Consider the following 18,296-nt stretch of genomic DNA (forward strand, 5'->3'; position numbering starts at 1 on the left):
TAGGTGAATTGCTCATTCGGAGAGCTGGCGCAGACACGATGGCCCAAATGGCCTCCTTCTGTGCTGTAACAATTCTGTGACATTGAATTTCATAGCACAGAAACAGGTTATTTAGTTCACCTGGTCTATGTTGATGTGCATACTCCATATGAGCCTCTCCTCACCCGTCTTCATCTCATTCTGTAAGCATATCTTTTCCCTCGTTCCTTTCTCTCCCATGTTTATCTGGATTCTCCTTAAATACATTTTTTTTTATTTGTTCATGAGATGTGGGCTTTGTTGGCTAGGCCAGCATTTATTGCCCATCCCTAATTGTCCTTGTTCAGAGGGCATGTAAGAGTCAACCAAATTGCTGTGATTACCAGACCAGGCAGATTTCCTTTCCTAAGGGACATTTGTAAAAACCCATTTGGTTCACTACAATTGGCGATGGTTTTGTGCTCAACATCAGACTTTTAATTCCAGGTTTTTACTGAATTCAAATTTCACCATCTGCCATGATAGGATTCAAACCCTGGTCTCCAGAGCATTACCATGGGTCTCTGGAATACTGGTCCAGCTACAATAGCACCATGCCACTGCCTCCTTGTCCCATTCACTCCAAATGGTAGCAAGTTTTACATTTATGGCCTCTGGTTTTGGTCTCCATGTCTGACCACATTATGAATTATAGAAGTGAAAGGATTATTGATCATCCTAAATCTCTAAATCCCAATACAAGTATCATTGGTTCAGGACTTTTTTGAAGGTGCTGAAAACTCATTTGTAGAATAGCTTTCCTTCATTGCAACTCATTAGAACTCTAGTCCTTTGACTGGTTGATGTTTACACTAATTGCAATGTTCACAATGAACCTATCTCTCACAGTATTAAAATAATTGAACTAAAAAAAATACTCAATGCTGAGGTAATTAAACAACTGGAATTGTTTCTTTCAAAAATGCCGGAGTTTTTAATTACAAGCCTTTAGTGTAGTAGCTGTAGAATAATATACCTAGAAATACCAGTGTAGGTTGAAACTATGGAGAACCAATTCATCTGAATGTTTAAACGAATGTTTAAATGATTCGCATTTTATTTTCTCTCGTCTCTTTTCAGTCTCTCCAGGCATTTATAGTCAAGCAAGGAGTGTACGTTTCAGGAACGTCCCCTGAGAGTATGTATAACCTCCTCTCTGAATTGGCCGAAAATGGAACATATTACACCCGCCTCAGTCACTTCTCTCTTCAACCGATTCTTGACTCTACGTACAATAAAGGCCTTGTTTTCCAGGTTTCAATCAGTTTTGTATTTGGACTTCTTTTCATTATGCTTATTAACAAATCAGTTCAGAGTCCTAACTTAGATTATTGCCAGGAAAATTGATCACAAAAATATCATGTTGTTTGTCACAGCATTGACCAAAGCATTAACACCATGGTGAAATTCACATCCTCATCAGAGTGATGACATGATTTTTGACACTACCTTTACTAACAAAGCTAAAAATAAATGCATGGCATTTAGAATTAATGTGTCTCGAAATAAGCTTTGCAATTTATAGGAGCAGGACCCCTGTTTGCTCAATATGAGAGGGAGTAGAAAATTTTAAAAGGTTTTATTGTGTTCGATAGAGATATTTATACCCCATGTTCCATCTTCAGACATTAGGCTTGGACATAAAATCCTAAGCTTTGAAACTGAATGTTGAGGCATAATTGTTAATGAAATGTTCGATCCAGCAATTTACAACTGGGGAGGTATGTTTGTCTGATTTTAGTTTTCAGAACACAGAAAATGTGAATTGTACCAATGTTAATATACTAGCATAAGAATAAAAGTGTGAAACAAATTAAACAAATTATGCTTTTTTGTTAGGCTTTTACAAGTGGTTTGAGGAAATATCTGCAATATTATAGAGCTTGTGTGTTGTCAACACCTCCGTCATTGAGCCTTTTACCAATCGTCTTTCTGTTCAGGAAACTGGGGCGTCAACTAAGGTCAGTGGTACTTATTGAATAGTGTGTACATTATGGTTAATCTTGAATTATTAAAGTTCATACTTGTCTAGCTTTTGGTTAGGCTCAAAGCGGGAATCTTTTTATTCATATCTCATTATAGGTTTCAGTTTACAAGGATGATTTAATTCGGATTAAAATAATTTGCATGTAATTTGTTGTTTTACTGTTGTAATTAACTTTTTGTATTCGGTCTTGCCCATCAATTCCAAAGATTTAAAATATATTCTGTGTTAACTATTAACATCAGGTGAATAGTAAAGGTACAACTTGGTTAAAAATGTGTTTAGGTGATATTCTAACATGAGAGCAATGCTTAATTTGTAAAGCAGTTTATGCCTCTTACATCTGTAAACCTTCCACGTGTATGGATATCTAAATGTGATTAGTAATCTGACTCAGAGGTTTAGTTGACATTCTAATTTCTGACCATGATGAGTTTGCAGCTTCTCTCTTCAAAGTACTTTAAAAATATTTACTTTGAGGTAAATAGAACACTTCTTTGAATTCTGGCATTTTACTTTTGCCAACAGTGGATCTTTGTGGAGATTTTATTGGAACACAAGAATAGTCAGGCCAAAGGAGTAAAAGTTGTGAATTAATCCCAAGAAGATTTAATGCTGTTCATTTACAATTATCAAAAGAGATTAGATTAGCATGAATATTACCAGTATATTTTCTACTCTGTTTAATATTTCAGCCATCTGTATAAATACCTAGTATATTGGAACTTTTTATATTTTGAAAGATAGAGTAGCAGCTTATGTGAGTTTTGCTGTTGGAGAAATGCATGTGTTTATGACAAGTATGAACTGATTCGGTCGCATGAATTTGTGACAGGTACATTATGTCTAGTTGATTTTTTTTCAGAAGGATGTTGTTAATATGGACTTCCAGATGGCACCTCACAAGAGATTATCAAATGTGAAAGCACAAGGAATCGGAAACAGACTTGTGACATGAATTGTTAATTGATTGGGATGTCAGAGAGAGAATAGGGACAAAGGGCACATTCTTTGATTGATGGCATGTGACAAGCGGTGTTTCTCAAGGATATGTACTGGTGCCTCAACTTTTCAACAACTATATTAATTACTGAGATAATTCAAGGGTTGTATATTCAAATTTGCAGATGACATTAAGATAGAAGGCATAATAAGTTGTGTCAATGGGAGCAGGAAGTTACCAAAGAGTATAGATTAAATGAGTGCACCACACTGTGATGGATGGAGTTCAATGCGAGAAAGTATGTGATGCTATAGTTTAGATCCAAGAAAGATAAATCGGAATAGTACAAAATTAAAATATTGCAGATGCTGGAAATCTGAAATAAAAATAGAAAATCCTGGAAATACTCATCAGGTCATACAGCACCTGTGGAGAGAAACAGTTAACATTTTTTTATTCGTTCATGGGTTGTTGGCATTGCTGGCTAGGCCAGCATTTATTGCCCATCCCTAATTGCTTTTGAGAAGGTGGTGGTGAGTTGCAGTCCATGTGGTTTAGGAACACCCACAGTGCTGTTAGGAAGGGAGTTTCAGGATTTTGACCCAGCGACAGTGAAAGAACAGCGATATATTTCCAAGTCAGGATCGTGAGTGACTTGGAGGGGAACTTCCAGATGGCATTTCCATCTATCTGCTGCCCTTGTCCTTCTAGATGGCAGTAGTCATGGGTTTGGAAGGTGCTGTCGAAGGAGCCTTGGTGAATTCCTGCAATGCATCCTGTAAATGGTACGCACTGCTGCTACTGTGTGTCAGTGGTGGAGAGAGTGAATGTTTGTGGATGTAGTGCCAATCAAGCGGACTGCTTTGTCCTGGATGGTGTCAAGCTTCTTGAGTGTTGTGGGAGCTGTACTTATCCCAGCAAGTGGAGGATATTTCATCACACTCCTGACTTGTGCCTTGTAGATGGTGGATAGGCTTTGGGGAGTCTGGAGTTGAGTTTCAGATCGTGATGACCCTTTGTCAGAATACTCGATGTCTATGAATCATTAAAAGTTGGTTTACCAGTTCAAAAAGGCTAATAAAATTATGATCTTTATCTCTAGCAGGACATTATGTAAGCTTTTTTTTAAGAAGGGGTCTTTTCAACTTTAATGTAAATTCAGTTTAATTTAATTGTGTGCACTTAATTATTAGTTCAGGCAAGACTCAATCATAAGGCAAGACAGGACTCTCAAATAGCAAATAATATCAAAGTTTATTTTTAAAAAGGAGAAAGCTATACTTATAAAATATGCAACCGTCTTTTACAACTTCCATTGGGTAGTCGGTCCAGATGGAAGCGACCTCACCAATTTCCTCGAAATTCTGTTCCAAGGAGCACTCAGTTATTCTTACAGTTTCTGTCTCTCTCTCTCTCATTGCCAAGATGGTCTCGAAACCTCCATTTTTAACCCATGACTTAGCAATACCTCATCTCAAATCGAGTATGTTGTGATTAGCTGATTGGTCAATTGTTGTTACTGGATTAATTTTATTTGCCCACATTGTCCCAAGAATCGGAGCACTGAGGCTGTTCATGCTGTTTCCCGAATCTGAATCTGTACAAGTCCCCATTCATTACACTGCACCTGCTCCAGATGGCCAAGGACAAAATGGGAATTCATGCTTACTGGTATCTGATTTCACCCTTTCCCACATACTTTTACAGGTATTTTAGAAATATTGGCTTGCAGCGAGTTAATACTTTTAAATTTCAAACATTAGAATTTTACCCAGCCTTAATAACCACTTGATTAATTATTTATTCTTCAAGTATAACATAGTTGAGGTTCACTACTTATTCAGTCATCCATTTCTGGCTGGTTGCTAATTATACAGTAATTCTTGGTTAGTACATGTGTGAGTTTCTGTAGGCTGTATAACTATGCAGATTACAAAATGGCTTCTTTGGCCCAATGTCAGTACAAAATAGCATCTTGACCTTGTTGGCTTATTACAGTAAATACAATGTGAAAGTGTCTTAAAATTGTCAAGTTAAACTAAAATCTGTTGCCCAGGCCTACTTGCAACTGGAATTAAAAAACTGTGGTAACAAAAGAAGTGATGCTTCAATGTTACAGAGCCTTGTGGAACTCGCCTGGAGTACGCATTCTGTTTAAGGTACTGAACCTCAGGAAAGATCATTGGAGCGTGAACAGTGCAAATTTGTCAGAATTGTACAAGGCCTTAAGAAGTTAAATTATGAAGACAAGTTGCATAAACTTGATTTGTATTCCCTTGGATTTAAAAGATTGAAGAGCAACCTAATCGATGTCCTTAAAAATAATAGATTTGACCAGGCGGAACCAGCGAAACTATATCCTCTGCTGGAGAAATCCAAAACAAGTGGGTATAATCTTAAAATGAGAACCAGGCCAATTAGGAGTTTAATGAAAAAACACTTCACCCAAAGATTAATGGAAGTCAGAAACTTTCTCCCCAAAGATTTTGAATTTTGGAGCAATTGAAGTTTTCAAGACTGAGATTGCTAGACTTCTGTTAGGCAAGGGTATCCAGGTATAGAATTAAAAATGGCAAAGAGGAGTTGAGATACATATCAGCCATGATCTAATTGAATGGTGGAGTAAACTTGAGGAGTTGAATGACTCCTGTTCTTATTATTACTTTTATTAGTGATGCTAGAGTATGACAACAGAATGTTTGGGAAGACAGTAATTATGATGTGACATCAGTATAATGAGAGAGACTGATCATAATAAATTATTTCATTACAACTGTTGGGTGTACATGGTGTGTTTTAAAACATTTTTGTAACCCATTTGGGGGTTTATAGTACTTTCTGTGTATAATCAATTTATCTTTGTTGTTAATTTGACGTTCATTTGCCTAGTAGCAGTCATGACACAATTGCTGGCAGTAATAGTGTATAATTTATCTATCTTTTGCAGGTATTTGTCTGAATTATGTGGTATAGGATCGGGTGCGCTGGGAATAAACCGAGGAAGTTCATTACCTTTTCCCACTGTAAGTTTTGTGTTTTGTTTTTGCTCTGAATCAGTGTTCTTTCTCCTCCTCTTCTATAGATGTTGCCTTCTTGGTTGTGGTAATTTTCCATTAGCAAGAGTTTCCCTCCAGTACTTTTTCCAAGTAGGACTGTGAGTACTGGCTAGCCATTCAAATGTGTGATAAACTCAGTTAAGCTTAAGGCTGCCCTCCTGCTAATGCATGCATATATAGGCACGCACAATTCCAGCAGGGATTACTTAAGTAGTGATCAGGAGCAGGAACTGTGGCCTGTTTTTATTTGTTTTCCTTTCACAACCTGGAGACAGATACTAATTGTAACCGTCCATTGCCACTTCGGCTGAGTTCATGAAATTTTGCACACAGGATCTGTTTCCATGTTGACAGTCATAATCTGATAAGTATTGCCTTGCTAATATCTGGTAGGTATTGTATTCTCAGCTCTGAATCAGAAGATTGAGTTTAACAGGTTCTGAAGTTGCAGCATATCGTGACTGTGCAGTGACTGCTTAGACGAAAGCAGAAAGAATTTGCATTTACCAAGCAGCACAAAGATAATGAAATACTTTTGAAGTGTCGTCACTGTTTCGATAGAGAAGAAATCTATCGCCAAGCAATCATTAAGCTGCCTATATTGGGAACAGTGAGGGTCTGGGTGGAGTCAGATTGTTTTACCTGAGATTCAGATGTTAATTAGGAATGGCGTTGATATGGGGAATCTTCTATATTATTGGTCATATTGGTCGGGCTTGTGTCTCTGTTGGTCAGTGGGTGGGCTGCTACACTAAAGGTTTAATTTGTCTCGTCTCCAAGCAAAGGACCCGTACGATGTGGTATTTCCCCAGTTCTAAGCAGAGGCCAACCATCACTCATTGACATAAAATAAAAGCAAAATACTGCAGATGCTGGGAATCTGAAATAAAAACAGAAAATGCTGGAAAAACTCTGCAGGTCCAGCGCACCTGTGCAGAGAGAAACAGAATTAATGTTTTGAGTTGATATGACTCTTCTTCAGAGTCTGTATGACTCTGAAAAAGAGTCATATGGACTCAAAATGTTAACTGTGTTTCTCTCTACACAGGTGCTGCCAGACCTACTGAGATTTTCCAGCATTTTCTGTTTTTAGATAACTCACTGACATGTTTCAGCTGTATTTTTATTGTGGGTAGGCTGCACTCCACCGTGGGGAGGGATGTGCCTTTTTCGTAACTCACAGCTGAAGTCATGCTAATTTGCTCATTGTAGAGAACCCTCTCTCTCCAGTAAACAGGCGAGCAAGGACGGCTTAGGTCCTTTGGGATCCCGAGATCAGTCATGTTTTGGCAATAAATTAACTGCTGCCCAGGATGCTGTATGCTGGTGGGAGAATATGTGCCATGTATGATTTTGAATTGGCATTCCTGTATTTTACTGTAGGTGATGGTGTTTAGGGCTAGACTCTACTTTTTGCTGTTTTAATGCATTCCCAGATATCCTCAGGCTTTCTATTCCATTTTTGGTCATGGAGGTGAGAATGATGCACAGGGTAGAAACATGACCACAGGAAGCTTTTGGGGTTTGCAGGAAGCCTTCCAAGGGTGTTAGTTCATTCATGCTGAAGCTTGTAGAGTATTGTAGGGTTCTAGAGGTAGCGCTTTGTCTAGAGTTAGCAGTATTATTCATGATAGGTGAAATAAACTTTGTCGTCAGATTGGTGGAAGGGCGTATTTTTGTCTCCATGCTCTTATGCTAGGCTCTGCATCCAGCTGAACCAAGTCCTCATGGGTGTTCTCCTCTATGGTTGGGAGTGGAAATAGACAGCTGATAAACCCAGGGTAATTTTTAAAGGAGATGCAGATTTGCCTCCATGTTACGATTGACAGTGTTAAAAAGGTAAATTATTTTGGAAAATTTGGCAAACAGGCCCTGGCTTCTTTTGTAACTCACGGGTTATGTAGTGGCTCAAGACCAAGATGCAATCACTTGCATCTGAAATTTGGGAGACTGCGTCCATCTTGCTTGGGCAATGCAGACATATTCACACTGTTTGCCTTACCAAAGGATCTTGGAGAAATGACACTCCATGTTGTGAAATGCACAAGCTCGTACCTCAGCCAGGTGTTCATAAGGTGTCCTAGCTAATGTTCATCCCTTTTCCAACACAACATTAAGCAGACAAATTGGCCATTCACATTGCTATTTGTAGAATTTTATTGTTGTACCATGTTGGAAAATTGCATTAACTGTAAAGCACTATGGGATGACCTGAGGCCCTGATAGATGCAAAATAAATGTAATCTGCCTGTCTTTCTAGCTGCAGCAATTTAGGTATTAAATTAATAGCCATTTGTATTTCATTCTTCATCATTCCAAGAAATATTTCTCTAAATCTTCTTCATTAATTTATTTACTTACTTTGTTTTATCAGGGAGTAAAACTGTTGTCTTACTTGTACAAGGAAGCTCTGAATAACTGTAGTAATGAGCACTATCCAGTGCTGCTGTCTCTTCTGAAAAGCAGCTGTGAGCCATATACAAGGTCAGTAATATAATTGAAGTTTCATTGCTTTACCTCAGTTAATTTATTTTGTAGTACAGTTTCTTATTGCCATGTTTCCAGGTATAAATATGATCATTATTTTTTAGATTTGTCTATGACTGGGTTTACAGTGGTATTTGCAGGGATGCGTATGGAGAGTTCATGATCCAGGTGAATGAGGACTACCTTAACTTCAGAGGTATGGCAGCAGTTAAAATGTGCATAATATTTAAGAATATATGATTGCAACTTCCTTGCAATTTAAGTTTAATTACATCTATTAAGTAATTTAAGTGTGATTTACAAGAGCATCCCTACTCTGTGATAGCTGAAGTCAGCTGTGGGACTTCAAAGGTTTTTGGCTTGTAAAGGCAATAGACTGCCTTTATCATTTTTGTTTTCACTTCCACTGAGAATCATAGAACGATAAAATGCAGTAGAATACCATTTGGTCCATTGAGCCTCTGTTAGCTCTTTAATAGGATCATGTTGTGCAGCATAGAAGTAGGCTGTTGAGTTCATCAAGTCTGCACTGGCTCTTTCAAAGAGTCCTCCCCTGCTTTTTCCCTCTAGCCATGCATCTCATGTATTTGTATGATTCCTTTTCAAAATTTATTATTGAATCTGCTTCCACTGCCCTTTTAGGCAGTGCTTTCCAGATCATACCAGCTCAATTGTGTATTTTTTCCCCTCATGTCACCTCTAGGTGTCTAATAATTCAGCAGTGATTGATTTTCTTGTTTGTGGGCTTTTGGGGCAATCTGTAATTGTAATTTGGAAGTGAGAAATATGATTATCTCCTCACTGCTTTGGAGAAAACAAGGGCAAAAACCCAACATGGTGTTTGTGGCACCAGGATCTGTTATAAGTGGAGGCAGAAGGGCAGGCAACAGTAGAATCTGTTTACAAGGTACAACCTTTCTGGGCCCCCTGATTCTGGGGATGACATTCCTTTGTGCTTCTTCCATGTTGCTTTGAGTTTCAGTGGATTTTTAAAAATTCATTCACGGGATGTGGGCTTCGCTGGCTGGGCTAGCATTTATTGCCCATCCCTAATTGCCCTTGAGAAGGTGATGGTGAGCTGCCTTCTTGAACCGCTGCAGTCCATGTGGTGTAGGAACACCCACAGTGCTGTTAGGAAGGGAGTTCCAGGATTTTGACCCAGCGACAGCGAAGGAATGGCGATATATTTCCAAGTCGGGGTGGTGAGTGACTTGGAGGGGAAATTTCAGGTGGTGGTGTTCCCATCTATCTGCTGCCCTTGCCTTCTAGGTGGTAGTGGTCGTCGGTTTGAAAGGTGCTGTTGAAGGAGCCTTGGTGAATTTCTGCAATGCATCTTGTAGATGGTACACACTGCTGCTACTGTATGTCAGTGGTGGAGGGACTGAATGTTTATGGATGTGTTGCCAATCAAGCGGGCTGCTTTGTCCTGGATGGATGTCAAGCTTCTTGAGTGTTGTGGGAGCTGCACTCATCCAGGCAAGTGGGGACTATTCCATCACACTCCTAACTTGTGCCTTGTGGATGGTGGACAGGCTTTGGGGAGTCAGGAGGTGAGTGTGAGTTACTCATCGCACAATTCCTTGCCTCTGACTTGCTCTTGTAGCCACAGTATTTAAATGGCTAGTCCAGTTCAATTTCTGGTCAATGGTAACCCCCAGGATGTTGATAGTGGGGGATTCAGTGATGGTAATGCCATTGAATATCATGGGGTGATGGTTGGATTCTCTCTTGTTGGAGATGGTCATTGCCTGATATTTGTGTGGTGTGAATGTTACTTGCCACTTGTCAGCCCAAGCCTGGATATTGTCCAGGTCTTGCTGCATTTGGACATGGACTGCTTCAGTATCTGAGGAGTCGCAAATGGTGCTGAACATCGTGCAATCATCAGCAAACATCCCCACTTCTGACCTTATGATGGAAGGAAGGTCATTGATGAAGCAACTGAAGATGGTTGGGCCTAGGACACTACCCTGAGGAATTCCTGCAGTGATGCCCTGGAGCTGAGATGACTGACCTCAACCACAACCATCTTCCTTTGTGCTAGGTATGACTCCAATCAGTGGGGAGTTTTCCCCCTGACTCCCATTGACTCCAGTTTTGCTAGGGCTCCTTGATGCCACACTGTCAAATGCAGCCTTGATGTCAAGGCAGTCACTCTCACCTCATCTTGAGAGTTCAGCTCTTTTGTCCATGTTTGACCCAAGGCTGTAATGAGGCCAGGAGCTGAGTGGCCCTGGCGAAACCTAAACTGGGCATCAGTGAGCAGGTTATTGCTAAGCAAGTGCTGCTTGATAGCACTGTTGATGACCCCTTCCATTAATTTACTGATGATGGAGAGTAGACTGATGGGGCAGTAAGTGGCCAGGTTGGATTTGTCCTGCTTTTTGTGTGCAGGACATACATGGGCAATTTTCCACATAGCCAGGTAGATGCTAGTGTTGTAGCTGTACTGGAACAGCGTGGCTAGGGGCACGGCAAGTTCTGGAGCACAAGTCTTCAGTACTATTGCTGCTCCTGGCATGCCCACCTGCACTCTTCATTAAACCAGGGTTGATCCTTTAGCTTGATGGTAATTGTAGAATGGGGGATATGCTGGGTCATGAGGCTACAGATTGTGGTTCTTTACAATTCTGCTGCTGCTGATGGTCCACAGCACCTCATGGCTGCCCAGTCTTGAGTTGTTAGATCTGTTCGAAATCTATCCCATTAGCACAGTAATAGTGCCACACAACATGATGGAGGGTATCCTCAATGTGAAGGCAGGACTTCGCCTCCACAGTGATTGTGGTCACTCCTACCGACACTGTCATGGACAGATGCATCTGCAGCAGGCAGGTTGGTGAGGATGAGGTCAGGTATGTTTTTCCCTCTTGTTGGTTCCATCACCATCTGCCACAGGCCCAGTCTAGCAGCTATGTAGTTTAGGTCTCGGCCAGCTAGGTCAGTAGTGGTGCTACCGAGCACTCTTGAACATTGACATTGGACATTGAAGTCCCCTACTCAGAGTACATTCTGCACCCTTGCCACCCTCAGCACTTCCTCCAAGTGGTGTTCAACACGGAGGATCTCTGATTCATCAGCTGAGGGGGTACAGTATGTGGTAAACAGCAGGAAGTTTCCTTGCCCATGTTTGACCTGATGCTATGAGACTTCATGGGCTCCAGAGTCGATGTTGAGGACTCCCAGGACAACTCCCTCCCAACTGTATACCACTGTGCGACCACCTCTGCTGGGCCTGTCCTGCCGGTGGGACAGTACATATCCAGGGATGGTGATGGTGGTGTCAGGGACATTATCTGTAAGGCATAGGCTAGGATTTTCCCCTCGCTGATTTGGGGGCGGGGCTCGCTCGCAGAGGGGAAAATGACATCGGGAGGAACCCTCGACGTCATCCCGGTCCCTTTAAATATTCACGAAGGCGGGCGGACAGCGGATTCAGCTGTCCGCCCACCGACCTGTCACTGGCCAATTAAAGCCATTGACAGGCTAATTAACCTTATTAAACACCCTGCCTGGCCAACCTTAAGGCTGGCGGGCAGGCCAGGAGCCCCAGCGGGCTGCAGATTATTAATGAAACTTCATCCACTGGCGGGATGAAGTTTCATGTCTGTTTTTTAAAAATTTAATAAATTTTATGTGTTTATTATTAACATGTCCCATCTCGTGTGACATTGTTAGAGTTTACTTACCTCTCACGAATCTCCCTGAGACAGGACTTTGCCTCAGGGAGCAGTGCGCTCTTTGGCGCGCATGCACAAAAGAGCGCACTTTGACAGACGGGGATTCCCTCCATCCCCTGCACAGGAAGCGCATAGCGCTTCCCGTCGGGCAGGCCACTGGACGGGCCTTAATTGGCCCACCCACTCAAAATGGCGATGGGCCCCATCTTGGCTGCGGGATTCGGCTGCCCGCCCGCCCATCGAGGTAAGAATTCTGCCCATAATTCCGTCAGGATGACTATGCCAGGCTGTTGCTTGACTAGTCTGAGAGACAGCTCTCCCAATTTTGGCACTAGCCTCCAGATGTTAGTAAGGAGGACTTTGCAGAAATGACAGGGCTGAGATATCCATTGTCATTTCCAGTGCCTAGGTCGATGCCAGGTGGTCTGTCCCGTTTCATTCCTTTTTTGTGACTTTGTAGTGGTTTGTTACAGCTGAGTGGCTTGCTAGGCCATTTCAGAGGGCATTTAAGAGTCAACCACGTTGCTGTGGAGTCACATGTAGGCTGGGCCAAACCAGGTAAGGATGACAGATTTCCTTCCCTAAAGGACATTAATGAACCAAATGGGTTTTTACAACAATCAACAATGGTTTCATGGTCAGCATTAGACTTGTAATTCCACAATTTTATTGAATACAAATTCCACCATCTGCCTTGGTGGGATTCAAACCCTGGTCCCCAGAGCATTACTCTGGATTACTGGTCCAGCGACAATACCACTACACCATCGATGTTTCTTTTTTGTTGTGTTTTTGCTTAAAAATGTGCTGAAGTTAACATTGTTTAATATAACAGCTTTTGGCTTTGTTAAGTTGGGTATGTCTAATGGTAAGGCAAATGGACGAATAAACCCATTTCTTTTTCCACATTGATTGTGTGTGGTGGGATGCAGATGTTTGAAGTTTGTTTCCTAGCTGTTCTTTGCAATATTTGTGGAGCTCTGAGTAGAAACTTAATGAACATGTTCACCGAGTGGATTAAAGATTTATTTTCAATCATTGTTTTAAAATTTATTTGCCAGATAAACACTACTGGACCAATGGGTATGTTTTAGCTTCCAAAGAGGTTGAAGAGTGTGTCCCCCTTTTCCTTGCTCATGTGGCTTATGACATCTACATCTGTGGGAAGACTATTAACTTGTTGAAACTGTGCTGCCCAACGGTATGCTGTTGTTTTTATTTAACCATATTCTATTAAATGGGAAAGTTACTGTTTCTATTATATATTCTATGTTTTCAATAATGGCTTGCTATTGCTGGTTTATGCATCTTGCGCCATTTTATGTGTCTTTTACATGCCTCTGTTGGAGTTACTTTGCAACTTGCCTTGCATTTCACCCCTAATTGCTTCTAGCTTTCTGTCCTAGGTTCACCTTTCCTTCTGATGGCCTTTGTTTCCTGTGCCTTGTTTTTAATTTTAAGGCCTTCTTCCCCAGTAGTTCCAGTGTGAGTTGGTTGTGACACTGTCAAATACTAATTAGGTAGCTAGTATCACTAAACCTTGAAGAATAATCCCATTAAAGATGTTAAACTGACACTTGGATCATGCCTTTCCCCCTCTCCACCCCATCCCAAGCAATGTGGGACAATTTAAAAATGGATGACATAATAGTTAAAAGACATCTGATGGCAGAATATGCGGCTATAAACAAACTATATATTAAAGTAGTAGTTTCTAGAAAAGGAGCCAACCTGTTATGGCCTCTATCATTGATGTGTTTTCCAGAATCGATCCCTATCTGACGCGCCAGGTGTGTAACAGTAACTCCATAAACTATTTCTAACCCTGAAAATGTATTCACTGGGCAGAATTTTACGTCCTACGGGTGGGCACGCGCCCGATCCGATCAGGCATAAAATCGTGTGAGATGACGTCGGGCGAGTGTCCCAACATCATCGCGCACTTGCACGATATTTCGCTCAACGTGTGCGCACAAAGGCCGGAAGCATACCTGCTGACAATTAAGCGGTCAATTAAGTCAGGGAGCTCTCTTGCAACGCTCACCCGTGCCCGTGGTGACATCGTCGCCTGCCCTCTTCCCGCCCCAACCCGGCAGCGCTGAGCTTTTCAGTGCGCGTTTCACGCTGGCTGACCACTAATTGACCAGCCAGCATGAAATCAAGGTCGGAGGCCGATCGTGGTCGGGGGGGTGGGGTCTGTTTCCTGGACGATCATGCGCGCCCAATGACCGAAAAATTCAGGCAACTAAGTGCAGACATCTATGTAGTAATGAAATATAAGAGCAGGCATCACACCTGAACAGGTAAGAGGTGGAGTTTCCACTTTGGGTGCAGTCCCTGAATCTAGCACAAATTGTGCCAGTTTTGAAAAGTTTTTTTTAACCTGAATTTCTGCATTTGCACATTGCTAAAATCTGCTATGAACTAGTGTCTTAAAAACATTTGAAAAAAAGAATTCCCTGATATATTTGAGTGGCAACTTGGTAAAGTTTGATTAACACAGCTGACTGAATTTATCACTAAAAATGAACACTTTAAATTGCAGTGAGTCTACCACCTTTGAGTAACTTGATATTAAATTGTTAAAAACGACTTTAAAAGATAGCACAAAATTATTTTCCAGTTAGATTGAGGTACTGTAGTCTGTTCCCTTTGTAATTTAAAAAAAATCATTCAAAACCTTTCAAAACACTCATATTAGTCTCCTTATGCTCAAAAGATCCAGCTTAATTTTTGGAGCCTACTCGAAGGCCTGCATATGAAGCAATTCTAAATGGACTTGATATATTCTGTTGAACTTTGTCAAACAAGGAGTTATTCATAGCAGCTTCAGAGTTGCAGTTTATATGTTCACTGATAACGACATTCTTTGATGAAAGGAATGCAAAATGTTGACAACAGAAGATCTGATTTCCTTAACAATTCAGAAACGTGCTGTTTTCTTTACAGCTTTTTTATCATCATAATTTTGTGTCCACCTGACTGAGCCCAGGGCCCCAGTACCTACTTCTCCCACTCTCACGATTAGCTACAAACACTTTAATAATGTCATGTTCCTCACTAAAAGCCCCTACCCTCTACCAAACATACACCTCCTATATTTTTAAGTCAAATTAGGAAAGTCTAATTGCAGTATCTCAGCTGGTATTCTGATTCAGATCCATTAATTCAGCTTAGATCAGAAATTGAATGTGGGACCTTCTGGTCTGTGTGGCTTAATGTTATATTGAATGGTGCCTTTACCCAAGAAGCCATGGAGGGAGCCTTGTGTTCTTCTATGTTTAACTTTTTCTCATTTTCAAAAAATTATGGTTACTGAATTATGATGAAGCATAAGTCCTTGTTCAGTTTTGTTGATTTAGTGTAAGATTTTTCTGTGATGAATATAATGAATGTATTTGTTGATACATTTGTCCTTTTTAAAGCATTACATCTGCTGGTCTGACATTCCTGTTCCCTGCATCTCTGTCACCTTTTCCCTGGAGGAACTGGAGGAGATTGAAAGAGACTCAGCTCTTTATGTCAGTCGAATGGAGAGAATAGCTCGTTACAACTCCATCAGCAGAGAGGCAGAGGTAGATTTTTAAAATGCAATCTCGCAATGGATTGTAAATCTTAGTTAACTGAAAGCATAGAATTTTTCATTTGGTTTTAAGATGAATTTTGCACTTTATATAGTAGGTGCCAATGTTCTTGTATAAAAGTACCAAAAGAATATCTTACACTTGAGTTTTGATTTGACGTTGTTCTCATAAAGTTTGCATTTTTTATAATATATTTAAAATAGAAATTATAAAACTGATTTTGAGAGTCTGTTGGAACAAGAGCTCAGTAAATGATTCGTATTGTAATAGAGACTCATTGTGACATTCTGTATGTTGTCAAACAAATTTAATGTGATGAAAAGATTTTACCCCTCTCCATACTTATTTGAAATGTTTTGTGGGAAAGGGAACTTTAATTTAATGTTATGTATATCCTAAGTGTAGTAGAATCATTGGAATTTTCCATTTGGAGGTCTAGAATTCTTTTTCATTATAAGTATTTTGAAATTGTGCCATGTTCTTTGGAAATTTTAGCACACAGGGTACAATGTGAGCTGGCTTTAGTTGTGCCTTTCTGCCCATTTCTTCAGGAAGAAAATGGAACCATGAAATGGGACTCACTATTGTATCTTTCGCTGCACCTGATCAGGAAGGAGACATTATCATTGCATTATAACCTCTCCATTCCAGAATGCTTGGGACCGACTCATTTAGGAATTTTGGAATTTTCTGGATTATAGAATGTCTAACTGCAAGTGTCTAAACCTAAAAACACTGTAGATAAAAATATTTACTAGAAGCATAGTACTGTGATAAAACATTATAAAGCAATAATACAAATTGTTTTACTTATCCAAATACTATGTCTTCCATGTTTCCGCTCCCAAAGTACTGAACTCAAATGATACCGTGAGTTGCTTAGGCTTGCTTAAAAAAATTCTGGACAAGTGGTGTTTCCAAACAATAGATTTCTAGACTGGAGAGGTTACTGTGTATTTGTGATATATCGGATTAATTGTAAGAAGCATGAATCAATCCTCCAGAGGAATGAATGTAGATTCCATTTCCCCCATTTTTAAATATTTGGATTTTGTAACATGTGCTACTCGTTTAGAACATTGAGTTGTTTCTTTACAATTGTTAAAAGCTGTAATTTAATGCACTTAGTAATATTGTTACCTTCGGTTAGTTAATTTTACTGACAAAGCAATAATTTAATCTTCCAGAATCTGAGAAAGGAAATTGCTCAACAGGAGTTGATTATCCAAGCTCAACGGACAGCTACAAGAGCCATGGCTACATTTAAAAGTATGATTTTATTTAGAGTAACATAAATCCTTTTCTCTGAACTGCAGTAGTTGCAACCTGAAGCAATAATCTATAGGACATCATTATAATAATCTAGTTGTCATTCTCAAAATAAAATAATTCATTCATAATTTGTGCAGAACACAGCAATTGCGTTTAAGTCCCAGATTTGGCAATGACGCTATTATTAATAATACCACATGCTGCCCATTTGTTAAATCAGGAGTTTCTAGAAATAAATCCTTTTCTCTGAACTGCAGTAGTTGCATCCTGAAGCAATAATCTATAGGACATCATTATAATATGGCTACCAAGAAGGTAATGGCACTGCATGGCTAGAAACTAAGCCATACAGGCAAGATGGTCCAGGCTCGGGTCTCAAACAGTGCTGGCATGATCTCAGTTGGAAGCAGCTGGGTTCTACAATTACCTCAGTGGACCAGAGGAAGGTGGCTAGTGGGGATCATTTTTCCTGATATGGTACTCTCTGCAGCTGTATCATAAGTTGATTCAGAATTGGGTTTAAAGGTTTATAATAATCTTAATGGTGTGGAATTTGCAGGGGTTTTGACAGCAAACTGTTGGCGTTCGCCATCATTACCCCTCTGAATCAGACCACACCTTAAGGATTTAGTGCAAGTATAAGAAGGGGCACCCTTCTATTAACATAATGCATATTAACTTGTATTCAAAATTTACCACCTGTTATTTTTATTGAGCCATAATTTGGCAGCCTATGACAAGGCTACAGCAATTTCTGTGACCTCAAAGAGCTATGCTGAGAGATCTAGCATTTATTGGTATTCCCAGCATTGAGCTGCAGTGATGTCATCAAGCTGTCTAAGCAGCCAACCATATTAAAGAATTTTCACAGATAGCAACCCAGCAAATGAGAGGCATGAATAATCAATCCACTTTATATTAAAAAAAACTGTGGAATGAAATAAAGATTGGGACATACACGTGGGATTAAGGTATAAATTGAAGTGTCAAACAAAATTGAAAATAAAAATTTGAATTAGTTAAAAGTATAGGTTAAAAATCTAGTAATTATTCACAATGGAGAAATTTAACGGCATTACACTTTTTTTAAGGGCCAGATCAGTCATTCAGCAGTAGATATTACTCTGCCAGTAAAAACTTGGTTTCACCTCATAGAAATCCCATAAAAAGTTATGATTTCTTTTCAAACAGCGATATGAGAGGGGAAAAGGGGGAGCTGTCTCAAATCTTTTGATTTCACTGATCGTTGGCTTTGAGGATGGTGGGCAGGGC

General features: G+C 40.1%; 1 protein-coding gene and 1 long non-coding RNA gene across 2 annotated transcripts in view; one reads left to right on the top strand and one right to left on the bottom strand.

The window, feature by feature from the left end:
• The window catches only part of tubgcp6 (tubulin gamma complex component 6), a 54,224-nt gene that overhangs the window by 11,333 nt on the left and 24,595 nt on the right, over positions 1-18,296 (top strand). The window contains exons 6-13 of the mRNA XM_078553324.1: positions 1,099-1,272; positions 1,858-1,979; positions 5,893-5,968; positions 8,376-8,485; positions 8,593-8,684; positions 13,230-13,369; positions 15,594-15,743; positions 16,940-17,021. Coding sequence (XP_078409450.1) covers positions 1,099-1,272; positions 1,858-1,979; positions 5,893-5,968; positions 8,376-8,485; positions 8,593-8,684; positions 13,230-13,369; positions 15,594-15,743; positions 16,940-17,021 — 946 coding nt within the window. The remainder of the gene's footprint in view (positions 1-1,098; positions 1,273-1,857; positions 1,980-5,892; positions 5,969-8,375; positions 8,486-8,592; positions 8,685-13,229; positions 13,370-15,593; positions 15,744-16,939; positions 17,022-18,296) is intronic.
• Positions 1-18,296, bottom strand: part of LOC144687349 (uncharacterized) — a 31,391-nt gene that overhangs the window by 4,450 nt on the left and 8,645 nt on the right. The gene's annotated exons all lie outside the window — the stretch shown is intronic.

Source organism: Cetorhinus maximus, chromosome 12 (genome assembly GCF_964194155.1).
Source record: "Cetorhinus maximus chromosome 12, sCetMax3.hap1.1, whole genome shotgun sequence".
Classification (NCBI taxonomy): Eukaryota; Metazoa; Chordata; class Chondrichthyes; order Lamniformes; family Cetorhinidae; genus Cetorhinus; species Cetorhinus maximus.